Below are 13836 nucleotides of genomic sequence, written 5' to 3'. Positions count from 1 at the left end.
CTTGTGCCCTCTGCTGTAGCACCTGTTCCTCTCCATGCAGACAGTTCTTCCACTTGNTCCTTTCAAATGTCTGCAATCCAATCCTCACCAACAGCAGGCAACACTTCTTCAGTGAAAGAAACCTCCTATCTCTTAGGCTCTGGAAATATATATGCTTCTGATGGGGCACTCGGGCATATCAGTTGTCAAAGTTCCTCCTCAAAGCCGAGAGCAAGGCGTTCTCTGCTGAAAGAACTTAATTTGGCTTCGCTTTCTGAATTGACACCGAAGAAAAGGAAATTATATGCACAAATTCGGAATAAGGAGAGTGCACTCTGCAAACTGAAAAAGAAATACAAAGGAAAGAAGTTGGAAAATCTCTGTGATGTGGACAGTGATCCACTCATGGAAAGACTTTCATCTTCTCTCAGTGTAGAGGCTGCCAGGTTACTGACAGCAATTATTAGGAATAGCAGGCAGAGACCTCAGGGAAGGAGGTGGGATTTCGAAGAGAAAGTGTTGGCTCTGTCTCTCCTTAAGCGTAGTCCCAAATCCTATATCCTTCTCCGAACACTACTCCCCCTCCCATCCAGACGATCCTTGCAGTCTCTCCTCAGTACTGTTCCATTTAGGACAGGCATCAATGCTCGTGTGTTTCATGCACTCGAACAGTCTCTGCAGAAAATGTCTGGTGAAGATCGATATTGTTGTCTCATGTTTGATGAAATGTCAATCAGAGAGAACTTGCATTTCAATCAGAAGTTTGACTGCATTGAGGGTTTTGAGGACTGTGGAAGTCAGGGCAGGACTTGCAGCATTGCAAATCATGCTCTGCTCTTCATGATCCGTGGCCTGCGGAGAAAGTGGAAGCAGCCAGTGGCTTACTACTTTACTCGTGGAAGCACAAAGGCAGAGATGGTTGTGCAATACTTGAAGGAGGTTCTTGACGCCTGTCAGAATGCTGGCCTGAAGGTGGTTGCCACTGTGTGTGACATGGGTGCCAACAATGTCAAGGCCTTGAAACTGTTGGGTGCTTCCAAAAGGAAACCATTCTTCAGATTTCACAATCAAGAAACTGCAACAGTGTATGATCCACCCCACCTTCTGAAGTGCACCCGGAACCTTTTCCTGAAACATGATGTGCAGTTGAAGTCTGAACATGTGGGCACCCAACTTCCTGTTATTGCTAAGTGGGACCACATATTGAAACTGTATGAAATCGACAAAACCAGACCGTTTCGCCTGTTGTATAGGCTGACAGACACCCACCTGAACCCCACAGCTCAGAGCTCAATGAATGTGCGCTTGGCTGCACAGGTCATGAGCCATACTGTTGCAGCAAGCCTCAATGCTCTAGTGGCTACAGGTGAGCACTATATGTTTCTTTTATGAATGAAGTGACTAACAATGAGGAGTACTTTTCAAAGTTACTGCCCCAGAACCCAGTTGTAATCAAACAAACGTCATCATCATCTGACTTGAATTGACTTCTGAAACTGTATATCCATATACAAGTTATGTAGAATATGTCACAAATACTGTTTTTAGGATAATTAAAAAATATTTGAAAAGCAGATGACACTATCAGTGTGAATTAGGTGGCAAAGATTTTAATATGAGGAATCATGTAATGAAATGTACAAGTTTTGTATAACGTTAGTCCTTTGTAAAGTAGTGTGTTATTTTCCAATGTAAAGAAACTGTAATTCACCATGTAAGGAGGTGCACTAACCTGTGTTTCTCCCCCCCCCCCCATTCAGGTGGGTGGAGCAGCGAGTACATGGCAACAGCTGCGTTTGTCGAGGAGGTTGACAACCTCTTCGATAGTTTCAATGGTGGAACAAGTGTTGGTCGAGGGAAAACACTGCGTTGCCCACTCAGTGACAACAGTCCCCATATAGAGCTCTGGAAAAAGGCAAGTATGGGGATAAAGAGTTGGATCTTCCTCAAGGATGGTAAACCCGCCTTTCTTCATCCTCCTCCTTCACAGAATGGGTGGCTGATTGACATCACTGCTGCCCAGCATGTGTAGAGGACACTGAAAGAGGTGGGTTTTGAGTACTTTCACACCCAAAACCTGAATCAGGATCCCCTGGAGAACACATTTGGAGCTATTCGTTTGAACTGTGGTTCGAACAATAACCCAACTGTGGGACAGTTTGTAGATGCCCTGAAGACTAGCATCATCAATGGCTTTGCATTTAGAGGACTTGGGGAAACTAATTGTGAGGATGATGGTGCTACTCATCTGGATAATCTACAATCTCTTTTCAGGGCACTTGAAGCTGCTTCACGAAATCCTTCCACAAGTCATGACAAGGAAACCCTGGCTGGTGTGCCTGAGAGTTTCCATGTTGCTCAGCAAGTACAGATGGACATGAGTCCTGCAGTACCTGCTGGTGACATGGAAGTGCTCTTAGTAGCTTATGTCAGTGGTTCCATTGCCAGACAGGTGCTTTGTGGTGTCAGCTGTGATGCATGCAAGACATGCTTGACATCTGAAGTGCTGCTATCAGCCAATGTCTTTATTTATTTCAAGGAGTGCAGTGATACAGAACAGTCTCACCTATCCTTCTGAGAAGCTGGTGGAGACTGTTGGTACTTCTGTAACTCTGATGGAGTCTATAATGACAGAGGCTGTCCACTTGAATTCAGTGGAGCAGCATATCACAGCTGCCGTCAAGAGCACCATTGACTTCGAGTGGATTAGGTGTTCTGGTTGTTCGCTTCACCACCAACGAATAGTAGATAGTATTGTGAGATGTTTCACACAAATTTACATTCCTTAGTGGTGTAAGCGAAGAAACAGGTTGATGACTGAAGCAGCCAGGCAGAGGGCCACAGAGAGGAAGATGAAGATACTCTCTCATCGGTAAGTCATTATGAAAGTAATGCTTCTTCATATTTGCCTTGTAATGTCCTGCCCATACCAGCCCTGGAAATTGACAGAGAGTAGTTATGAAATTACGTTAAGAATATGTGTGCCAGCTAGTCACATGAGCATCATTAAATGTTTCGTAAGTTGGAGAAAGTATCCCTGGTGACAAGCAGTTGCAGCACAGCAACCAAAACTACTGTGCAGCGAATGATAACATCGTCATCCACAGTTCAATTACGCACAAGAAACCTACTTTGAACTTGAGCTGCATCTCTTACCTGCTTTGCAAACATGTTATAGTGAATGATAACATGGTCAACCACAGTTCGATTACATACACAAAACTTATTTTGAACTTGAGCTCCAACTCTTCGCCTCTGTGCAAACATGTTTCCTTCATCTCAGAATATTAGAACTTCACTGGGTCAGAGTTAATTCTGACGTTTATCTTCAAGAAATTATATTTCAATCGAGTGTATGGGAAATTGTTTTCTGACACACATGGGTCTTCTTTATGTGTAGGTAACAATGAAGAGGCATTACTTCATAATTGACTTGCAAAGTTCAGGTTATCCACCTCTGTGTTAAACTCTGAGAAGCAGAATCAGTATAGGACTATTTATGTAATTTCTTTACCTATTTCATTTTCATTACATTGTTATTCACTTCTGTTGTTATAGGTGTATTCCTTCTCTTGCTTTTGCCATCTAATGCTACCTGTACTGGACTGGTGAACATGAACATAAGATTTTCAATTTAATTTTTGCTATATAATCATATTCAATACTGAAATGGAAGATGAATATATACCAGATTGTCAGTATTCATTACATTCTTCTGTAAGATGTGTTACTTTTGCCATGTAAACTTTTCCATTACTGAACTGGAATGTGAACAGATACCAGATTTTCAGTATTCATTATATTTGTTTAAGATATGTTATTATTTCTGCCATATTGTTCTGCCCAGTACTGAACTAGTGAAGATGAATATATCACATTTTTTTATATCTTTAAATGCAGTCTTAATCTTGTTGACAAGAGTGTATTTCACATTCTCGAATTCCATCATTCTAATGAAAATAATAATAAATGGGAACATGAGTATTGTTGCTTACAATATNATGTTACAGTTCACGATGTTCAGTGCTTTTGGTTAAAGAGGTGTTTCATGTGAAAGAAAGGTTATGACTTTACTGGCCTGGTGACAAACTTTCTCCAGATAATTAATTTGCACCCTAATCTCATGTACTCCAGAGCTGCAGAGGCTCTTATTCTGTTATTATTATTTTTTTTTTTGAAATTGAATGGGGCACCAAGTTTAATAGAAATTCACTCAAATCCAACCCAAAGGATATGGGTGAAGTGATATTGAACTTCCTTATGGAGCTGAGCCCTTCTTTAGAAGCTGTCAATTGTGCAGCCACTCAAGAATTTTCCAGTCTTTTGTAGAACCCAAAGGTTCATTACTATGTTCACAAGAGCCCTCCACTGGTCCCTATCCTGAGCCAGATCAGTGCAATCCAATCTATACCATCCTATCTCACTAGGATACATTTTAATATTGTCCACCCACCTACACCTTCGTCTTCCCAGTAGTCTCTTTCTTTCTGGCGTTCCAACTAATATCTTATATGCAGTCCTCGCCTCCCTATTCGTGCTACATGCCCTGCCAAACTCCTCCTCGACTAGTGATATTGAACACAGTTCACAAATGGAAATAGGTTGGTGGGGAAATGAATACTTTGAACTGTGTTCAATATCACTAGTCGAGGAGGATGAGGTTGGCAGGACATGTGGCATGAATGGGGAGGCGAGGAATGCATATAGGTTATTAGTGGGAACGCCAGAAGGAAAGGGAGACTGCAGTACAAGAGATCTAGAAGGATTTATTGCTAGTAGCGAAAAAAGCATTTTGATGGGGGAGCACACAAAATAGTTGTTAAGATAGCATACCTTCTTACCGATTGTGCTCTCGGCCCTGGAGGTCATTTTTAATTTAGTCATGTAAGCGTACATAGATGGCAGCATCGTTTCACTGAGGTGTCACGGCGGCCTTGTTGCCAATCAATAACATGGGTGTTTCACGGGGCGGTGCCAGAAAGTGAGCGTGGGGACGCGGTAGTGTTGGCGTGGGAAACGAAGCATACAAGTGGAGGCTGGTCGCTGTACATTATGTTAAATTAAGAGGTGTTTAAATACAGTTCGTGACGTTTAGGAGCTACCAGAGAGATGTTGCTCAGCGCACAACATTTTTTGGTCCTCCGGGCCGGATGTCAATAAAACTGTGCAAGTAATCTAAACGATTGTGTAAGCGTGGCAGTGTGCATCATGTGCATTGTGTCGTTATCCAACGAAACAAGGGGCCGCAGTGACGCACTGCCAACAGCCGTGATCTGGTAAGTACAATGTGGTTCAAAATCACAAACCTTCCTGGGCTAACATGGACAACAATCAGAAACGTGCCTTGATCAAGAAACTAGCAGTCATCAAATCACGCGTGACTCGCTTAAGCTCCTTTGTAATTGCGGGGGAAGTCGGTGGCAATCTGAACGAAATCAAGGTTAGGAGACTGCTACTGTCCAGCCTGGTGGATGAGTACAATGATGTACAATTACAGCTGGAAATCGACGCACCTGAGGATGGGTCGCACGAAACCGACAGGGCAGCTTTCGATGATTTGTGCCTAGAGCTCGAAGCGAAAATGGAAACCCTATTGTGCACTGGACCCCTCTTCTCCGCCCCTATGTGTCAATAATGAAAGTGTGATTAATAATACCATAGTGAAGCTTCCACCGATTTCCCTTCCAAAATTTAGTGGTGCATTGCAAGATATCGTGCATTTCTACGACACATTTGTAGCATTGATTATTAGTAATGATGCTCTCACAGACATTCAGAGATATTATTACTTATTATCATGCCTCTCTGGAGAGCCACACCATCTCACGGAAAATTTGTCTGTATCTCAAGACAACTTTAAGGTTGCGTGGGACTTGATCCGTGGTCGTTACCCTAATCCACGGCTCATCTCAGATCTACATATCAAGGAATTAATGACTCTGCCAAATGCAAGGAATGATTCTCCTAAGGAGCTGCGGTTACTAATCAGTCAACTCTGCAGCAACTTAAATGCAGTGGAGGCTTTGAAAATCGAAACACTGTTACACGAAATCATTCTGTCTCTCTTGGTATTGGAGCGCATCAGTCTAAATCTTAGGAAGCAGTGGGAGAATAGTAGTTCAAGCGAAGTGTACCCCAGCCTGAAGGACCTAATTCAGTTTCTGGAGAGTAACTGCCAGACCCTGGAAATCATCTCATCTAACAGGACTGCCCAGGAGGACTTGAAACGTGGGACAAGCTTGAGAGGACAGTGATGATCCTGTCACCACGTCCCCCCTGTCCCTTATGTGCGTCTTTGCACAGTCTGCACAAGTGCATGAAATTCAAGAACCTGAACGTCAGTAGCCGCATCAGCCTTGTAAGGGAGCATAACTTCTGCTACAATAGCCTATGAAGTGACCACGGAGCCAACAGTTGCAACTCAGGAAGCTGTAGGAATTGCAACAAACCCCCATCACACATTGTTACACGTTGAGCAGAATACGGACAACATTGTTGCAACATCAAGGGGCGCTTCCCCTCACAAGGACGTTCTTTTGTCTACCGCTCTTGTCAATGTTAAGGATAGTCAAGGTAGAATTCGTCAATGTCGAGCACTTCTGGACAGTGCCTCTCAAATGAATCTGGTGTCTCGAGACCTAGCGGATAGGTTAGGCCTCAAGCTAAATCAGCATTCTGTGCCCATCAATGGTATAAGCAACGTGCGGGCAACGGAATCCCTTCACTTCTGCCAACTACAGATCGAATCCACCGTCAGAAGTTACACAAACTTCATTGTATGTTTCGTAGTGCCGCTGATCACTGCCTCATTACCGTCGTCAAGAATCAACTATGAAGGATGGGAATTGCCCACCGACATTCCTCTCGCAGATCCGCACTTCTACCAACCAAGGGCCATAGATCTACTGCTAGGTGCAACTGTATTTTTTGAAGTGTTGAGGCCAGAACAGCAATCTAGGCAGGGCCACCCAACACTCCAGAATACTCAGTTTGGTTGGGTCTTGTCAGGATGTATACCTGCACATTCTGTGGGACAACGGAAGACGGCAACAACCTCATTGTTTACTCACGACTTGCATGCACAAGTGGAACGAATGCAAGAAGAATTGACGACACGCCACCAGTCCAAGGAAGAGACCATGTGTGAAGAGCATTTCACAAACTATTACCCGTGATGATGCAGGCAGATTCAGAGTGAGGCTACCCTTGCGGCAAGATGTTGGAGAACTTGGGGACTCCCTTCACTGCTAGCCAGAACTTTGGGTACATGGAAAGGCGATTACTGAGAAACCCAGATTTGAAGAATGAGTATGTCAAGTTTATGGATGAGTACCTGCGACTGGGGCACATGGAACTCATCGACCCTACTGACCAGCATCGGTCTTGCTATTACATGCCTCATCATGCGGTAGTAAAGAATACAAGCAGCACTACCAAGGTTAGAGTAGTCTTTAACGTGTCAGCAAAAACCACCTCGTCACTCTCGCTGAATGATTTGATGATGGTAGGACCAACCATCCAGCAGGATCTGTTCTCCATAGTACTACGCTTTCGCAGGTAAGCATTGACTGCAGACATGGAGAAAATGTACCGACAGATTCAAGTGCATGAGGACGACAGAGACCTCCAGAGAATCGTGTGGCGAAGTCATCCCAGTCAACGGTTAGAAACCTACCGTCTGACCACTGTAACTTATGGAACCGCTGCAGCTCCTTTTCTGGCAACACGATGCTTATTACAGGTGGCGCTCGACGGTCAACCTACACAACTGACTGCAGCTGAAGTAATTAAGAATGACTTCTATGTCGATGACCTGCTCACAGGAACGGACACTGTTAGTGAAGCTATCCAGCTCTATGACGACATCACATCATTGCTCAAGAGTGGAGGGTTCCCTGTTCGGAAGTGGCGATCCAACAGTCTAGACATTTTGGAGGCCATTCCAGCCGCACTTCAGGAGAGACAGAGACCTTGCAGTCTTCCTCTTTACGAGGGTGCAGTGAAGACTTGGACTGCACTGGTATCCCAGTAGTGACTTGTTCCAATTCAGCGTGGTGGACAGCAGGCACAAGAATGTGACATGGACGAAGAGAATGGTGCTGGCTAATGTAGCGTCCATATACGACCCGTTGGGATTACTAGGATCCGTCATCGTACAATGCAAGTTATTCATTCAAACTCTTTGGCAACGACAGCTGGATTGGGACTTGAGATTGCCTTCAGAACTTACCACATGGTGGGAGGAAATTCACCAACAGCTGCCTGATCTCAACAGGATTAGTATACGCAGAAGAATCACAGCAGACCTGTAGAACTTCATGGCTTTGCTGATGCCTCAGAAAGAGCCTGCGGGGCGTGTCTATCTACGTTCCGTAAGCCCAAACGGAACCATCACACTTCATCTGTTATCTTCGAAATCAAGAGTGGCCCCATTGAAGCAGGTGTCGCTCCCAAGACTGGAGGTGAACGCCGCCCTTCTTTTAAGCCAGTTAGTAGATAAGGTGCATAGGGCCCTCAACCTACAAATTGTTCAACGCTTTTACTGGACGGACTCCACAGTTGTTTTAGCCTGGATAGCAGGGTGCTCGTCAACTTGGAAAACATGTGGCCAACAGAGTCCGGAGATCAAACGGCTAACCACTTACCTAGCTTGGAGACATGTCGCATCACAGGACAACCCTGCGGACATCATCTCCAGAGGAACGGACCCACGACGACTTGAAGGCAATCAGCTATGGTGGGCGGGACCTTCCTGGCCAAGCAAGGATCCCTCCTCCTGGCCAGCACAGCCCCCAGCAGATCCCGAGAAGGTTCCTGAATGGCGAGGAGTAAAGCTATGCTGCATCACCATCTATTCAGAGATAGAATCCTTATTCAAGCGATTCTCCAATTGGGCAAAATTACAAAGAGTCTTTGCCTACATTCTCAGGTTCCTCTACAAGCTGAAACAAGGTGCAGCATCAGGCCGGCACGGACCGCTGACGTCTACCAAGCTTCGCAAGTCGCTGATTGTCATTGCTCGCATTACACAGCACTCATCGTTTGCTCAGGAGATCCAGAGTTTGCAGCAAGGGAAAGCATTACCCTCTCACAGCAAGCATCTGACGTTACATCCCTTCTTGGATGGGAACAACCTGTTGAGGGTGGACTGTAGACTGGAGAACGCTGATGTACCCTTTGATCAGAAACACCCGCTCATCCTACCATCCAAACATCATGTCACCAAACTGTTGATCTGGAATGAGCACATACGATTGCTGCATGCTGGAAGCCAACTTCTTCTAGCATGTAAGATTTCTAGCTTCGCTGTGACTGCGATTCTGGATAACTAATGGCCCATAGGTTGTCAGACAAGTGATCCGAAAGTGTGTTACATGTTTCAAAACGAAGGCCGAGGCCAGCAGGCAGCTAATGGGACAGCTGCCTGCATCTCGCGTCACACCAAGCAAGCCATTCTCCCATTGTGGTGTGGACTATGGCAGGCCCTTGCAAGTGAAATATGGTACTCCTCGAAGTAGAACCCAGAGAGAATGCTATATAGCACTGTTTGTGTGCGTGGCAACTAAGGCCCTACATATTGAACTACAGCAACTAGACAACTGAAGCCTTCATTGCTGCGTTACAGAGGTTCGTTTCAAGACGTGGGCGCTGCAGTCAGATGTATAGTGACAACGGCACATATTTCACTGGAGCGAAACGACGGCTGAGCGAGATGTCTCGACTGCTAGGCTCAAGGGATCATCTTTCAGCTATATGAAGATACGCAGCTCAAGAAGGGATGGAGTGGCATCTAATCCCCCCCACTCCCCTCACTTCGGCGGACTGTGGGAAGCGGGTGTCAAATCGGTGAAGACTCACCTCAGGAAGGTAGCTGGTAACACTCTTTTGTCATTCGAACAAATGACCACACTGCTCACGCAAATTGAGGCATGCATGAACTCTAGGCCCATCATTCCAATACGTAGTAGTCCTGGTGATTGTGCATTCCTTACTCCGGGGCATTTTTTGATTGGTGAGCCCTTAATGTCCTTCCCAGAACCAGATTGTCATGTCGGGCCATCCTCACGTCTGTCAAGATGGCAACTGGTCCAGCGGTGCCGGCAGCTCATCTGGAGGCGCTGGTCAGCAGACTACTTGCGCCAGCTGCAGCAGTGTTCCAAGTGGTTGCAGAACCAGCCTAATCTTTGACCAGGAAGGCTGGTGCTTCTGAAGGAAGATAACACTCCTCCTCTCACCTGGCCGACGGGCATCATTGAGGAGGCCCATCCTGGGGCTGATGGCTTAGTTCGTGTAGTGACTGTGCGGACCAGCAAGGGGTCTTACTGAAGGCCAGTAACGAAGATTGTTCTGTTCCCTGACAAACTAAATTAACAGATCGCATCATGTGAGTGATGAGGACTGTCTGGGTGAACAGGGGACCACCCGCTGCGTTCATTTGTGTAGAGACTTGTTGCTTAATTAACTGTAATTTGTAGCTCAAATTAGGTGGGCGGCATGTTGAGTGCAGCCAATCTAAGTAGTTGGAGCCGTGGCCGCATGAGGGCGGCACCTCAGGTTGTGGCGTGGTGGTGCCTGTGCTTGCCAGGGAGCAGCAGGACGGTTGCTAGAAAGTGAATGTGGGGACGAGGGTGTGTTGGCGTCACAAAGGAAGCAGGCAAGTGGAAACTGGTTGCTGTACATTATGTTAAATTAAGAGGTGTCTAAATACAGTACGTGATGTTTAGGAGCTACCAGAGAGATGTTGCTCAGTGCACAACTCTTACCAAGAAAGAATTCCCACCTCAAGAGATCTACAATTGTCCAAATGTAGCATAGTGAATATTTCCACTCTGTGAAGATGCTTTGCCCCTTGATTTCACAAAGCATTTTGCAAACTTTACAAAAATGAGAGCTGGCTAAATACGTGTCAACAGCCTTATAATGGTGTGCAAATTAACTGCAAGTAATTGTGTGTCAAGGATATCATAAACAAGAGAGTTCATTTGACATTGATATGTGTGCATTAAGTAGTACACTACACTTTTTTTCGTCCCTGAGTAATATCAGGCTCTCAGAGCAAGCAGAGTAACTTGAAAGCCAATATCTTGCACCACTTCTCAAATACTGCACATTGTTGCCAAAAAATTCTAATCAAAGTTCTAATGGATGTTGATTAAAATCCATGAAAGTAAAAGAAAATAATTTCAATTAGAGTTCTCCTGCTGACAAAGTTTTGGTACAGAGAAATCACAAACCACAAAAATTCTACACTAAAGAGAAATAAATATATCTATTACATACTGCACTACATGCATCAAAATATTTGGTGTCACATAGAAAAACACAACTTTATATACCTTTACTAAACAGACACAGTGAGCACTATACACCCCTTCCACATCACGTGAATTTTATGCCAGAGCAGTTTGTAATGCCCTGAAATATACAATTTATAGTTGTGATCCATGTTAAGTACCACTTTAATTATGCTCAACATGAGCAATAAAGTACCAAAAATGAAATTCTGATGTCAGTACTCACTGAGCTGGGAACAGTAACAGACACAGCAGCATTAACAGTACTGAAGTGGAAACTCAATACATCCAGTACTTTGAAAGCCATATGGACACAATGCTTCAATCCTTGGACGGGCAACAGGAAGCTGTCCCTGTGGCGGACTGTGGTGGCTCATAGGGTGATAAGGCGTCGAGGCTCCCACATTTTCTGCTGCACTGATGAGCACACAAACGACTGAAATGTGTGGCATCTTCAGCTCTTGCTGAAGGTACTGTGACAACTACTGACCAAAATTCAAGCTTTATCTAAAATCATCTTCCACTGATCACAATACATAACTTCCTGCATCTGCTTCAATTCATGGCCATCATTAAAACAATAATACCATAAAATTATCTTGACCAGGGCATTATCTGCTTGCCATACATGGTCAACCATCTGCAGCACTGGTCACAGATTTTCAGACTGATGAAATTCTTGCTTGATATCCATTTCTGCACTTACAGACCTTTCACATAATGCACTCTCCTGTGGGCCACAATACAAGTTCTATGTTCCTTTACTATTTAACATGTCCATAAGATAGAAAATCTTTCCACAAAACAACATAACATGTATGACAGCCCCAAATATTTTTTAACATTAGCAGTACTGGAAAAATTATTATACAATCAAATTTAAGTATAATACAATCTGATATATAACAGTAAATCTGGCCAACAGTCCATAATTTGACCTTTTTATTGTAGTATGATGGAAGTTGGGGAAAGCGGTAGCGTAGTTGGTTGAGGCACTATTCTGCAAGCTGGAAGGTCGCTGGTTCAAGTCCCGATGAGGTCACTGGATTTCTTTGAACTGACCTAATCCTTCCAGCCACACTATGGACCTGGGGTCGACTCAGCCTCTAACAGAAACGAGTAGCAGGAATATTGTTGGGGGTAAAGAAGGGTGGCCAGTGCATAGGGCTGATAATTTTGCTGTCATCTATGAGCCAATTGTCTGGAAAATGTGGGAACCTCAGCATCTCACAACCCTATGGGCCTCCACGCCCTGTTACAGGGATACATTTACTTTACTTACTTTCAGTAACGCCGGTGAGGCCTCTGGTGTCCCTACCTCTGTAGTCTTTGGTTCTCACGTTCTGGCCCCTGGCGTCCCTGATTCTCGCGGTCTGGCCCCTCGCATCCCTGATTCTCGCGGTCTGGCCCCTCGTGTCCCTGATTATCGTGGTCCAACTCCTGGCTTCCCTGATTATCGTGGGCTGGCCCCTGCCGTCCCTGAAGCTGGTGGGCCACCTCGTTGGCTATGGCTCTAGGTTCAGGGGCGGCAATCACTCTTAACAGCCCTGATGACTCTCTGTTTGACGCAGTATGACCTGAAAATGTAAATTAAGTTAGAATGATTAATGGACTTGTACAGGACACTGGAACACACATGTTCAGTTCTCAGCTTGTCATTCTGAAGGTTATTCTGTAGGCGAGCTTCCAAGTTCAAGTGTCGACTTGGAATCCTTTAATTGTTACGAAGCTGAAATGCGTTGACTAACAAGTATTTTATGCTCTGTGCATAGAATGCATCTAAAATGGAGATCTTTGAACAACTCCATTACAAGGTTCAGTAAGTATTCCTATCTGGAACTGACAACTTTCAGTCACGTAGCCCACAGTTCCTGCATGAAGCAGTGACTGCATGTTTCTCTACATGCAAATAAGAGCGTTAGGTCTCCAATACTCGTTTACAAACTCACAGCTCTAAAAGTATGTAGCTTACACAGGAGGGACGACAAATTGCACTAGTGTCTGGTTTCCAGCTGAACTGCACAGTGAGATCAATACCTGAAGATATTCTTATATTGTGTCCATAAATGTGGTGTCTTAGAGCTAATTGAATGTCATTATGTGTGTCTCATGTAATTGAATGTAGGAGATACATTTACGCCGTCCCTTTTCTTTCTCGTCGTCGTTGCCCGTTGTTGCCCGTTGCTCCGGCCGCTCTTCTCCTCCTCGTAGTTGCCTCAGCTTTCTCTTGGTTACCGCTCCGTCCACCTTACCCCTTTCTTGTTATCTGGGTTAGGAAGCTATTAGGTTGGATTTGGTATTATGGTATGCATGGATCTTTTCTCAGGTCGATGACAGGTCTATCTCTGAAGACACTTCAATGCAACAAAACCTTGGCTACACCACCTAGGTTTAATTTACTTATTATTCCTTTCTTGTCACAAACACTGATATATCGTTTTTAATTGTACATTTCTCACTATTGGCTGTATTGGCACTGACACAGTGCCGCCTATACTGGCGATTCTATACAGACAAAAACCAGCTAGTGCCTCCACTCTCGGGGAGTGCCTCTTTGTTAGTC

The 13836-nt window shown here is 44.7% G+C and overlaps 2 protein-coding genes across 2 annotated transcripts in view; one reads left to right on the top strand and one right to left on the bottom strand.

Annotated features, from left to right (window-relative positions):
* The first annotated feature begins 8297 nt into the window (after positions 1-8297).
* On the top strand, positions 8298-9311 carry LOC111875803. Its single transcript, XM_023872328.1, has one exon. It carries the CDS (start codon positions 8298-8300, stop codon positions 9309-9311), a length of 1014 nt encoding a protein of 337 aa, XP_023728096.1.
* Positions 9312-12369: 3058 nt separating this feature from the next.
* Positions 12370-13836, bottom strand: part of LOC111875802 (ribosome-binding protein 1-like) — an 8851-nt gene continuing 7384 nt past the window's right edge. Inside the window, exon 3 of the mRNA XM_023872327.2 lies at positions 12370-12850. The gene's annotated coding sequence lies outside the window, so the exon portion shown is untranslated. The remainder of the gene's footprint in view (positions 12851-13836) is intronic.

The sequence above is a fragment of the Cryptotermes secundus genome, unplaced genomic scaffold, assembly GCF_002891405.2.
Source record: "Cryptotermes secundus unplaced genomic scaffold, Csec_1.0 scaffold1681, whole genome shotgun sequence".
NCBI lineage: Eukaryota > Metazoa > Arthropoda > Insecta > Blattodea > Kalotermitidae > Cryptotermes > Cryptotermes secundus.
The sequence above is the reverse complement of the archived record's forward strand: the minus strand, read 5'-3'. Positions and strand labels throughout refer to the sequence as shown.

Bases quoted from the DNA above. Each gene is read 5' to 3' on its own strand.
- LOC111875803 (XM_023872328.1), top strand. From the start codon at position 8,298: ATGGCTTTGCTGATGCCTCAGAAAGAGCCTGCGGGGCGTGTCTATCTA.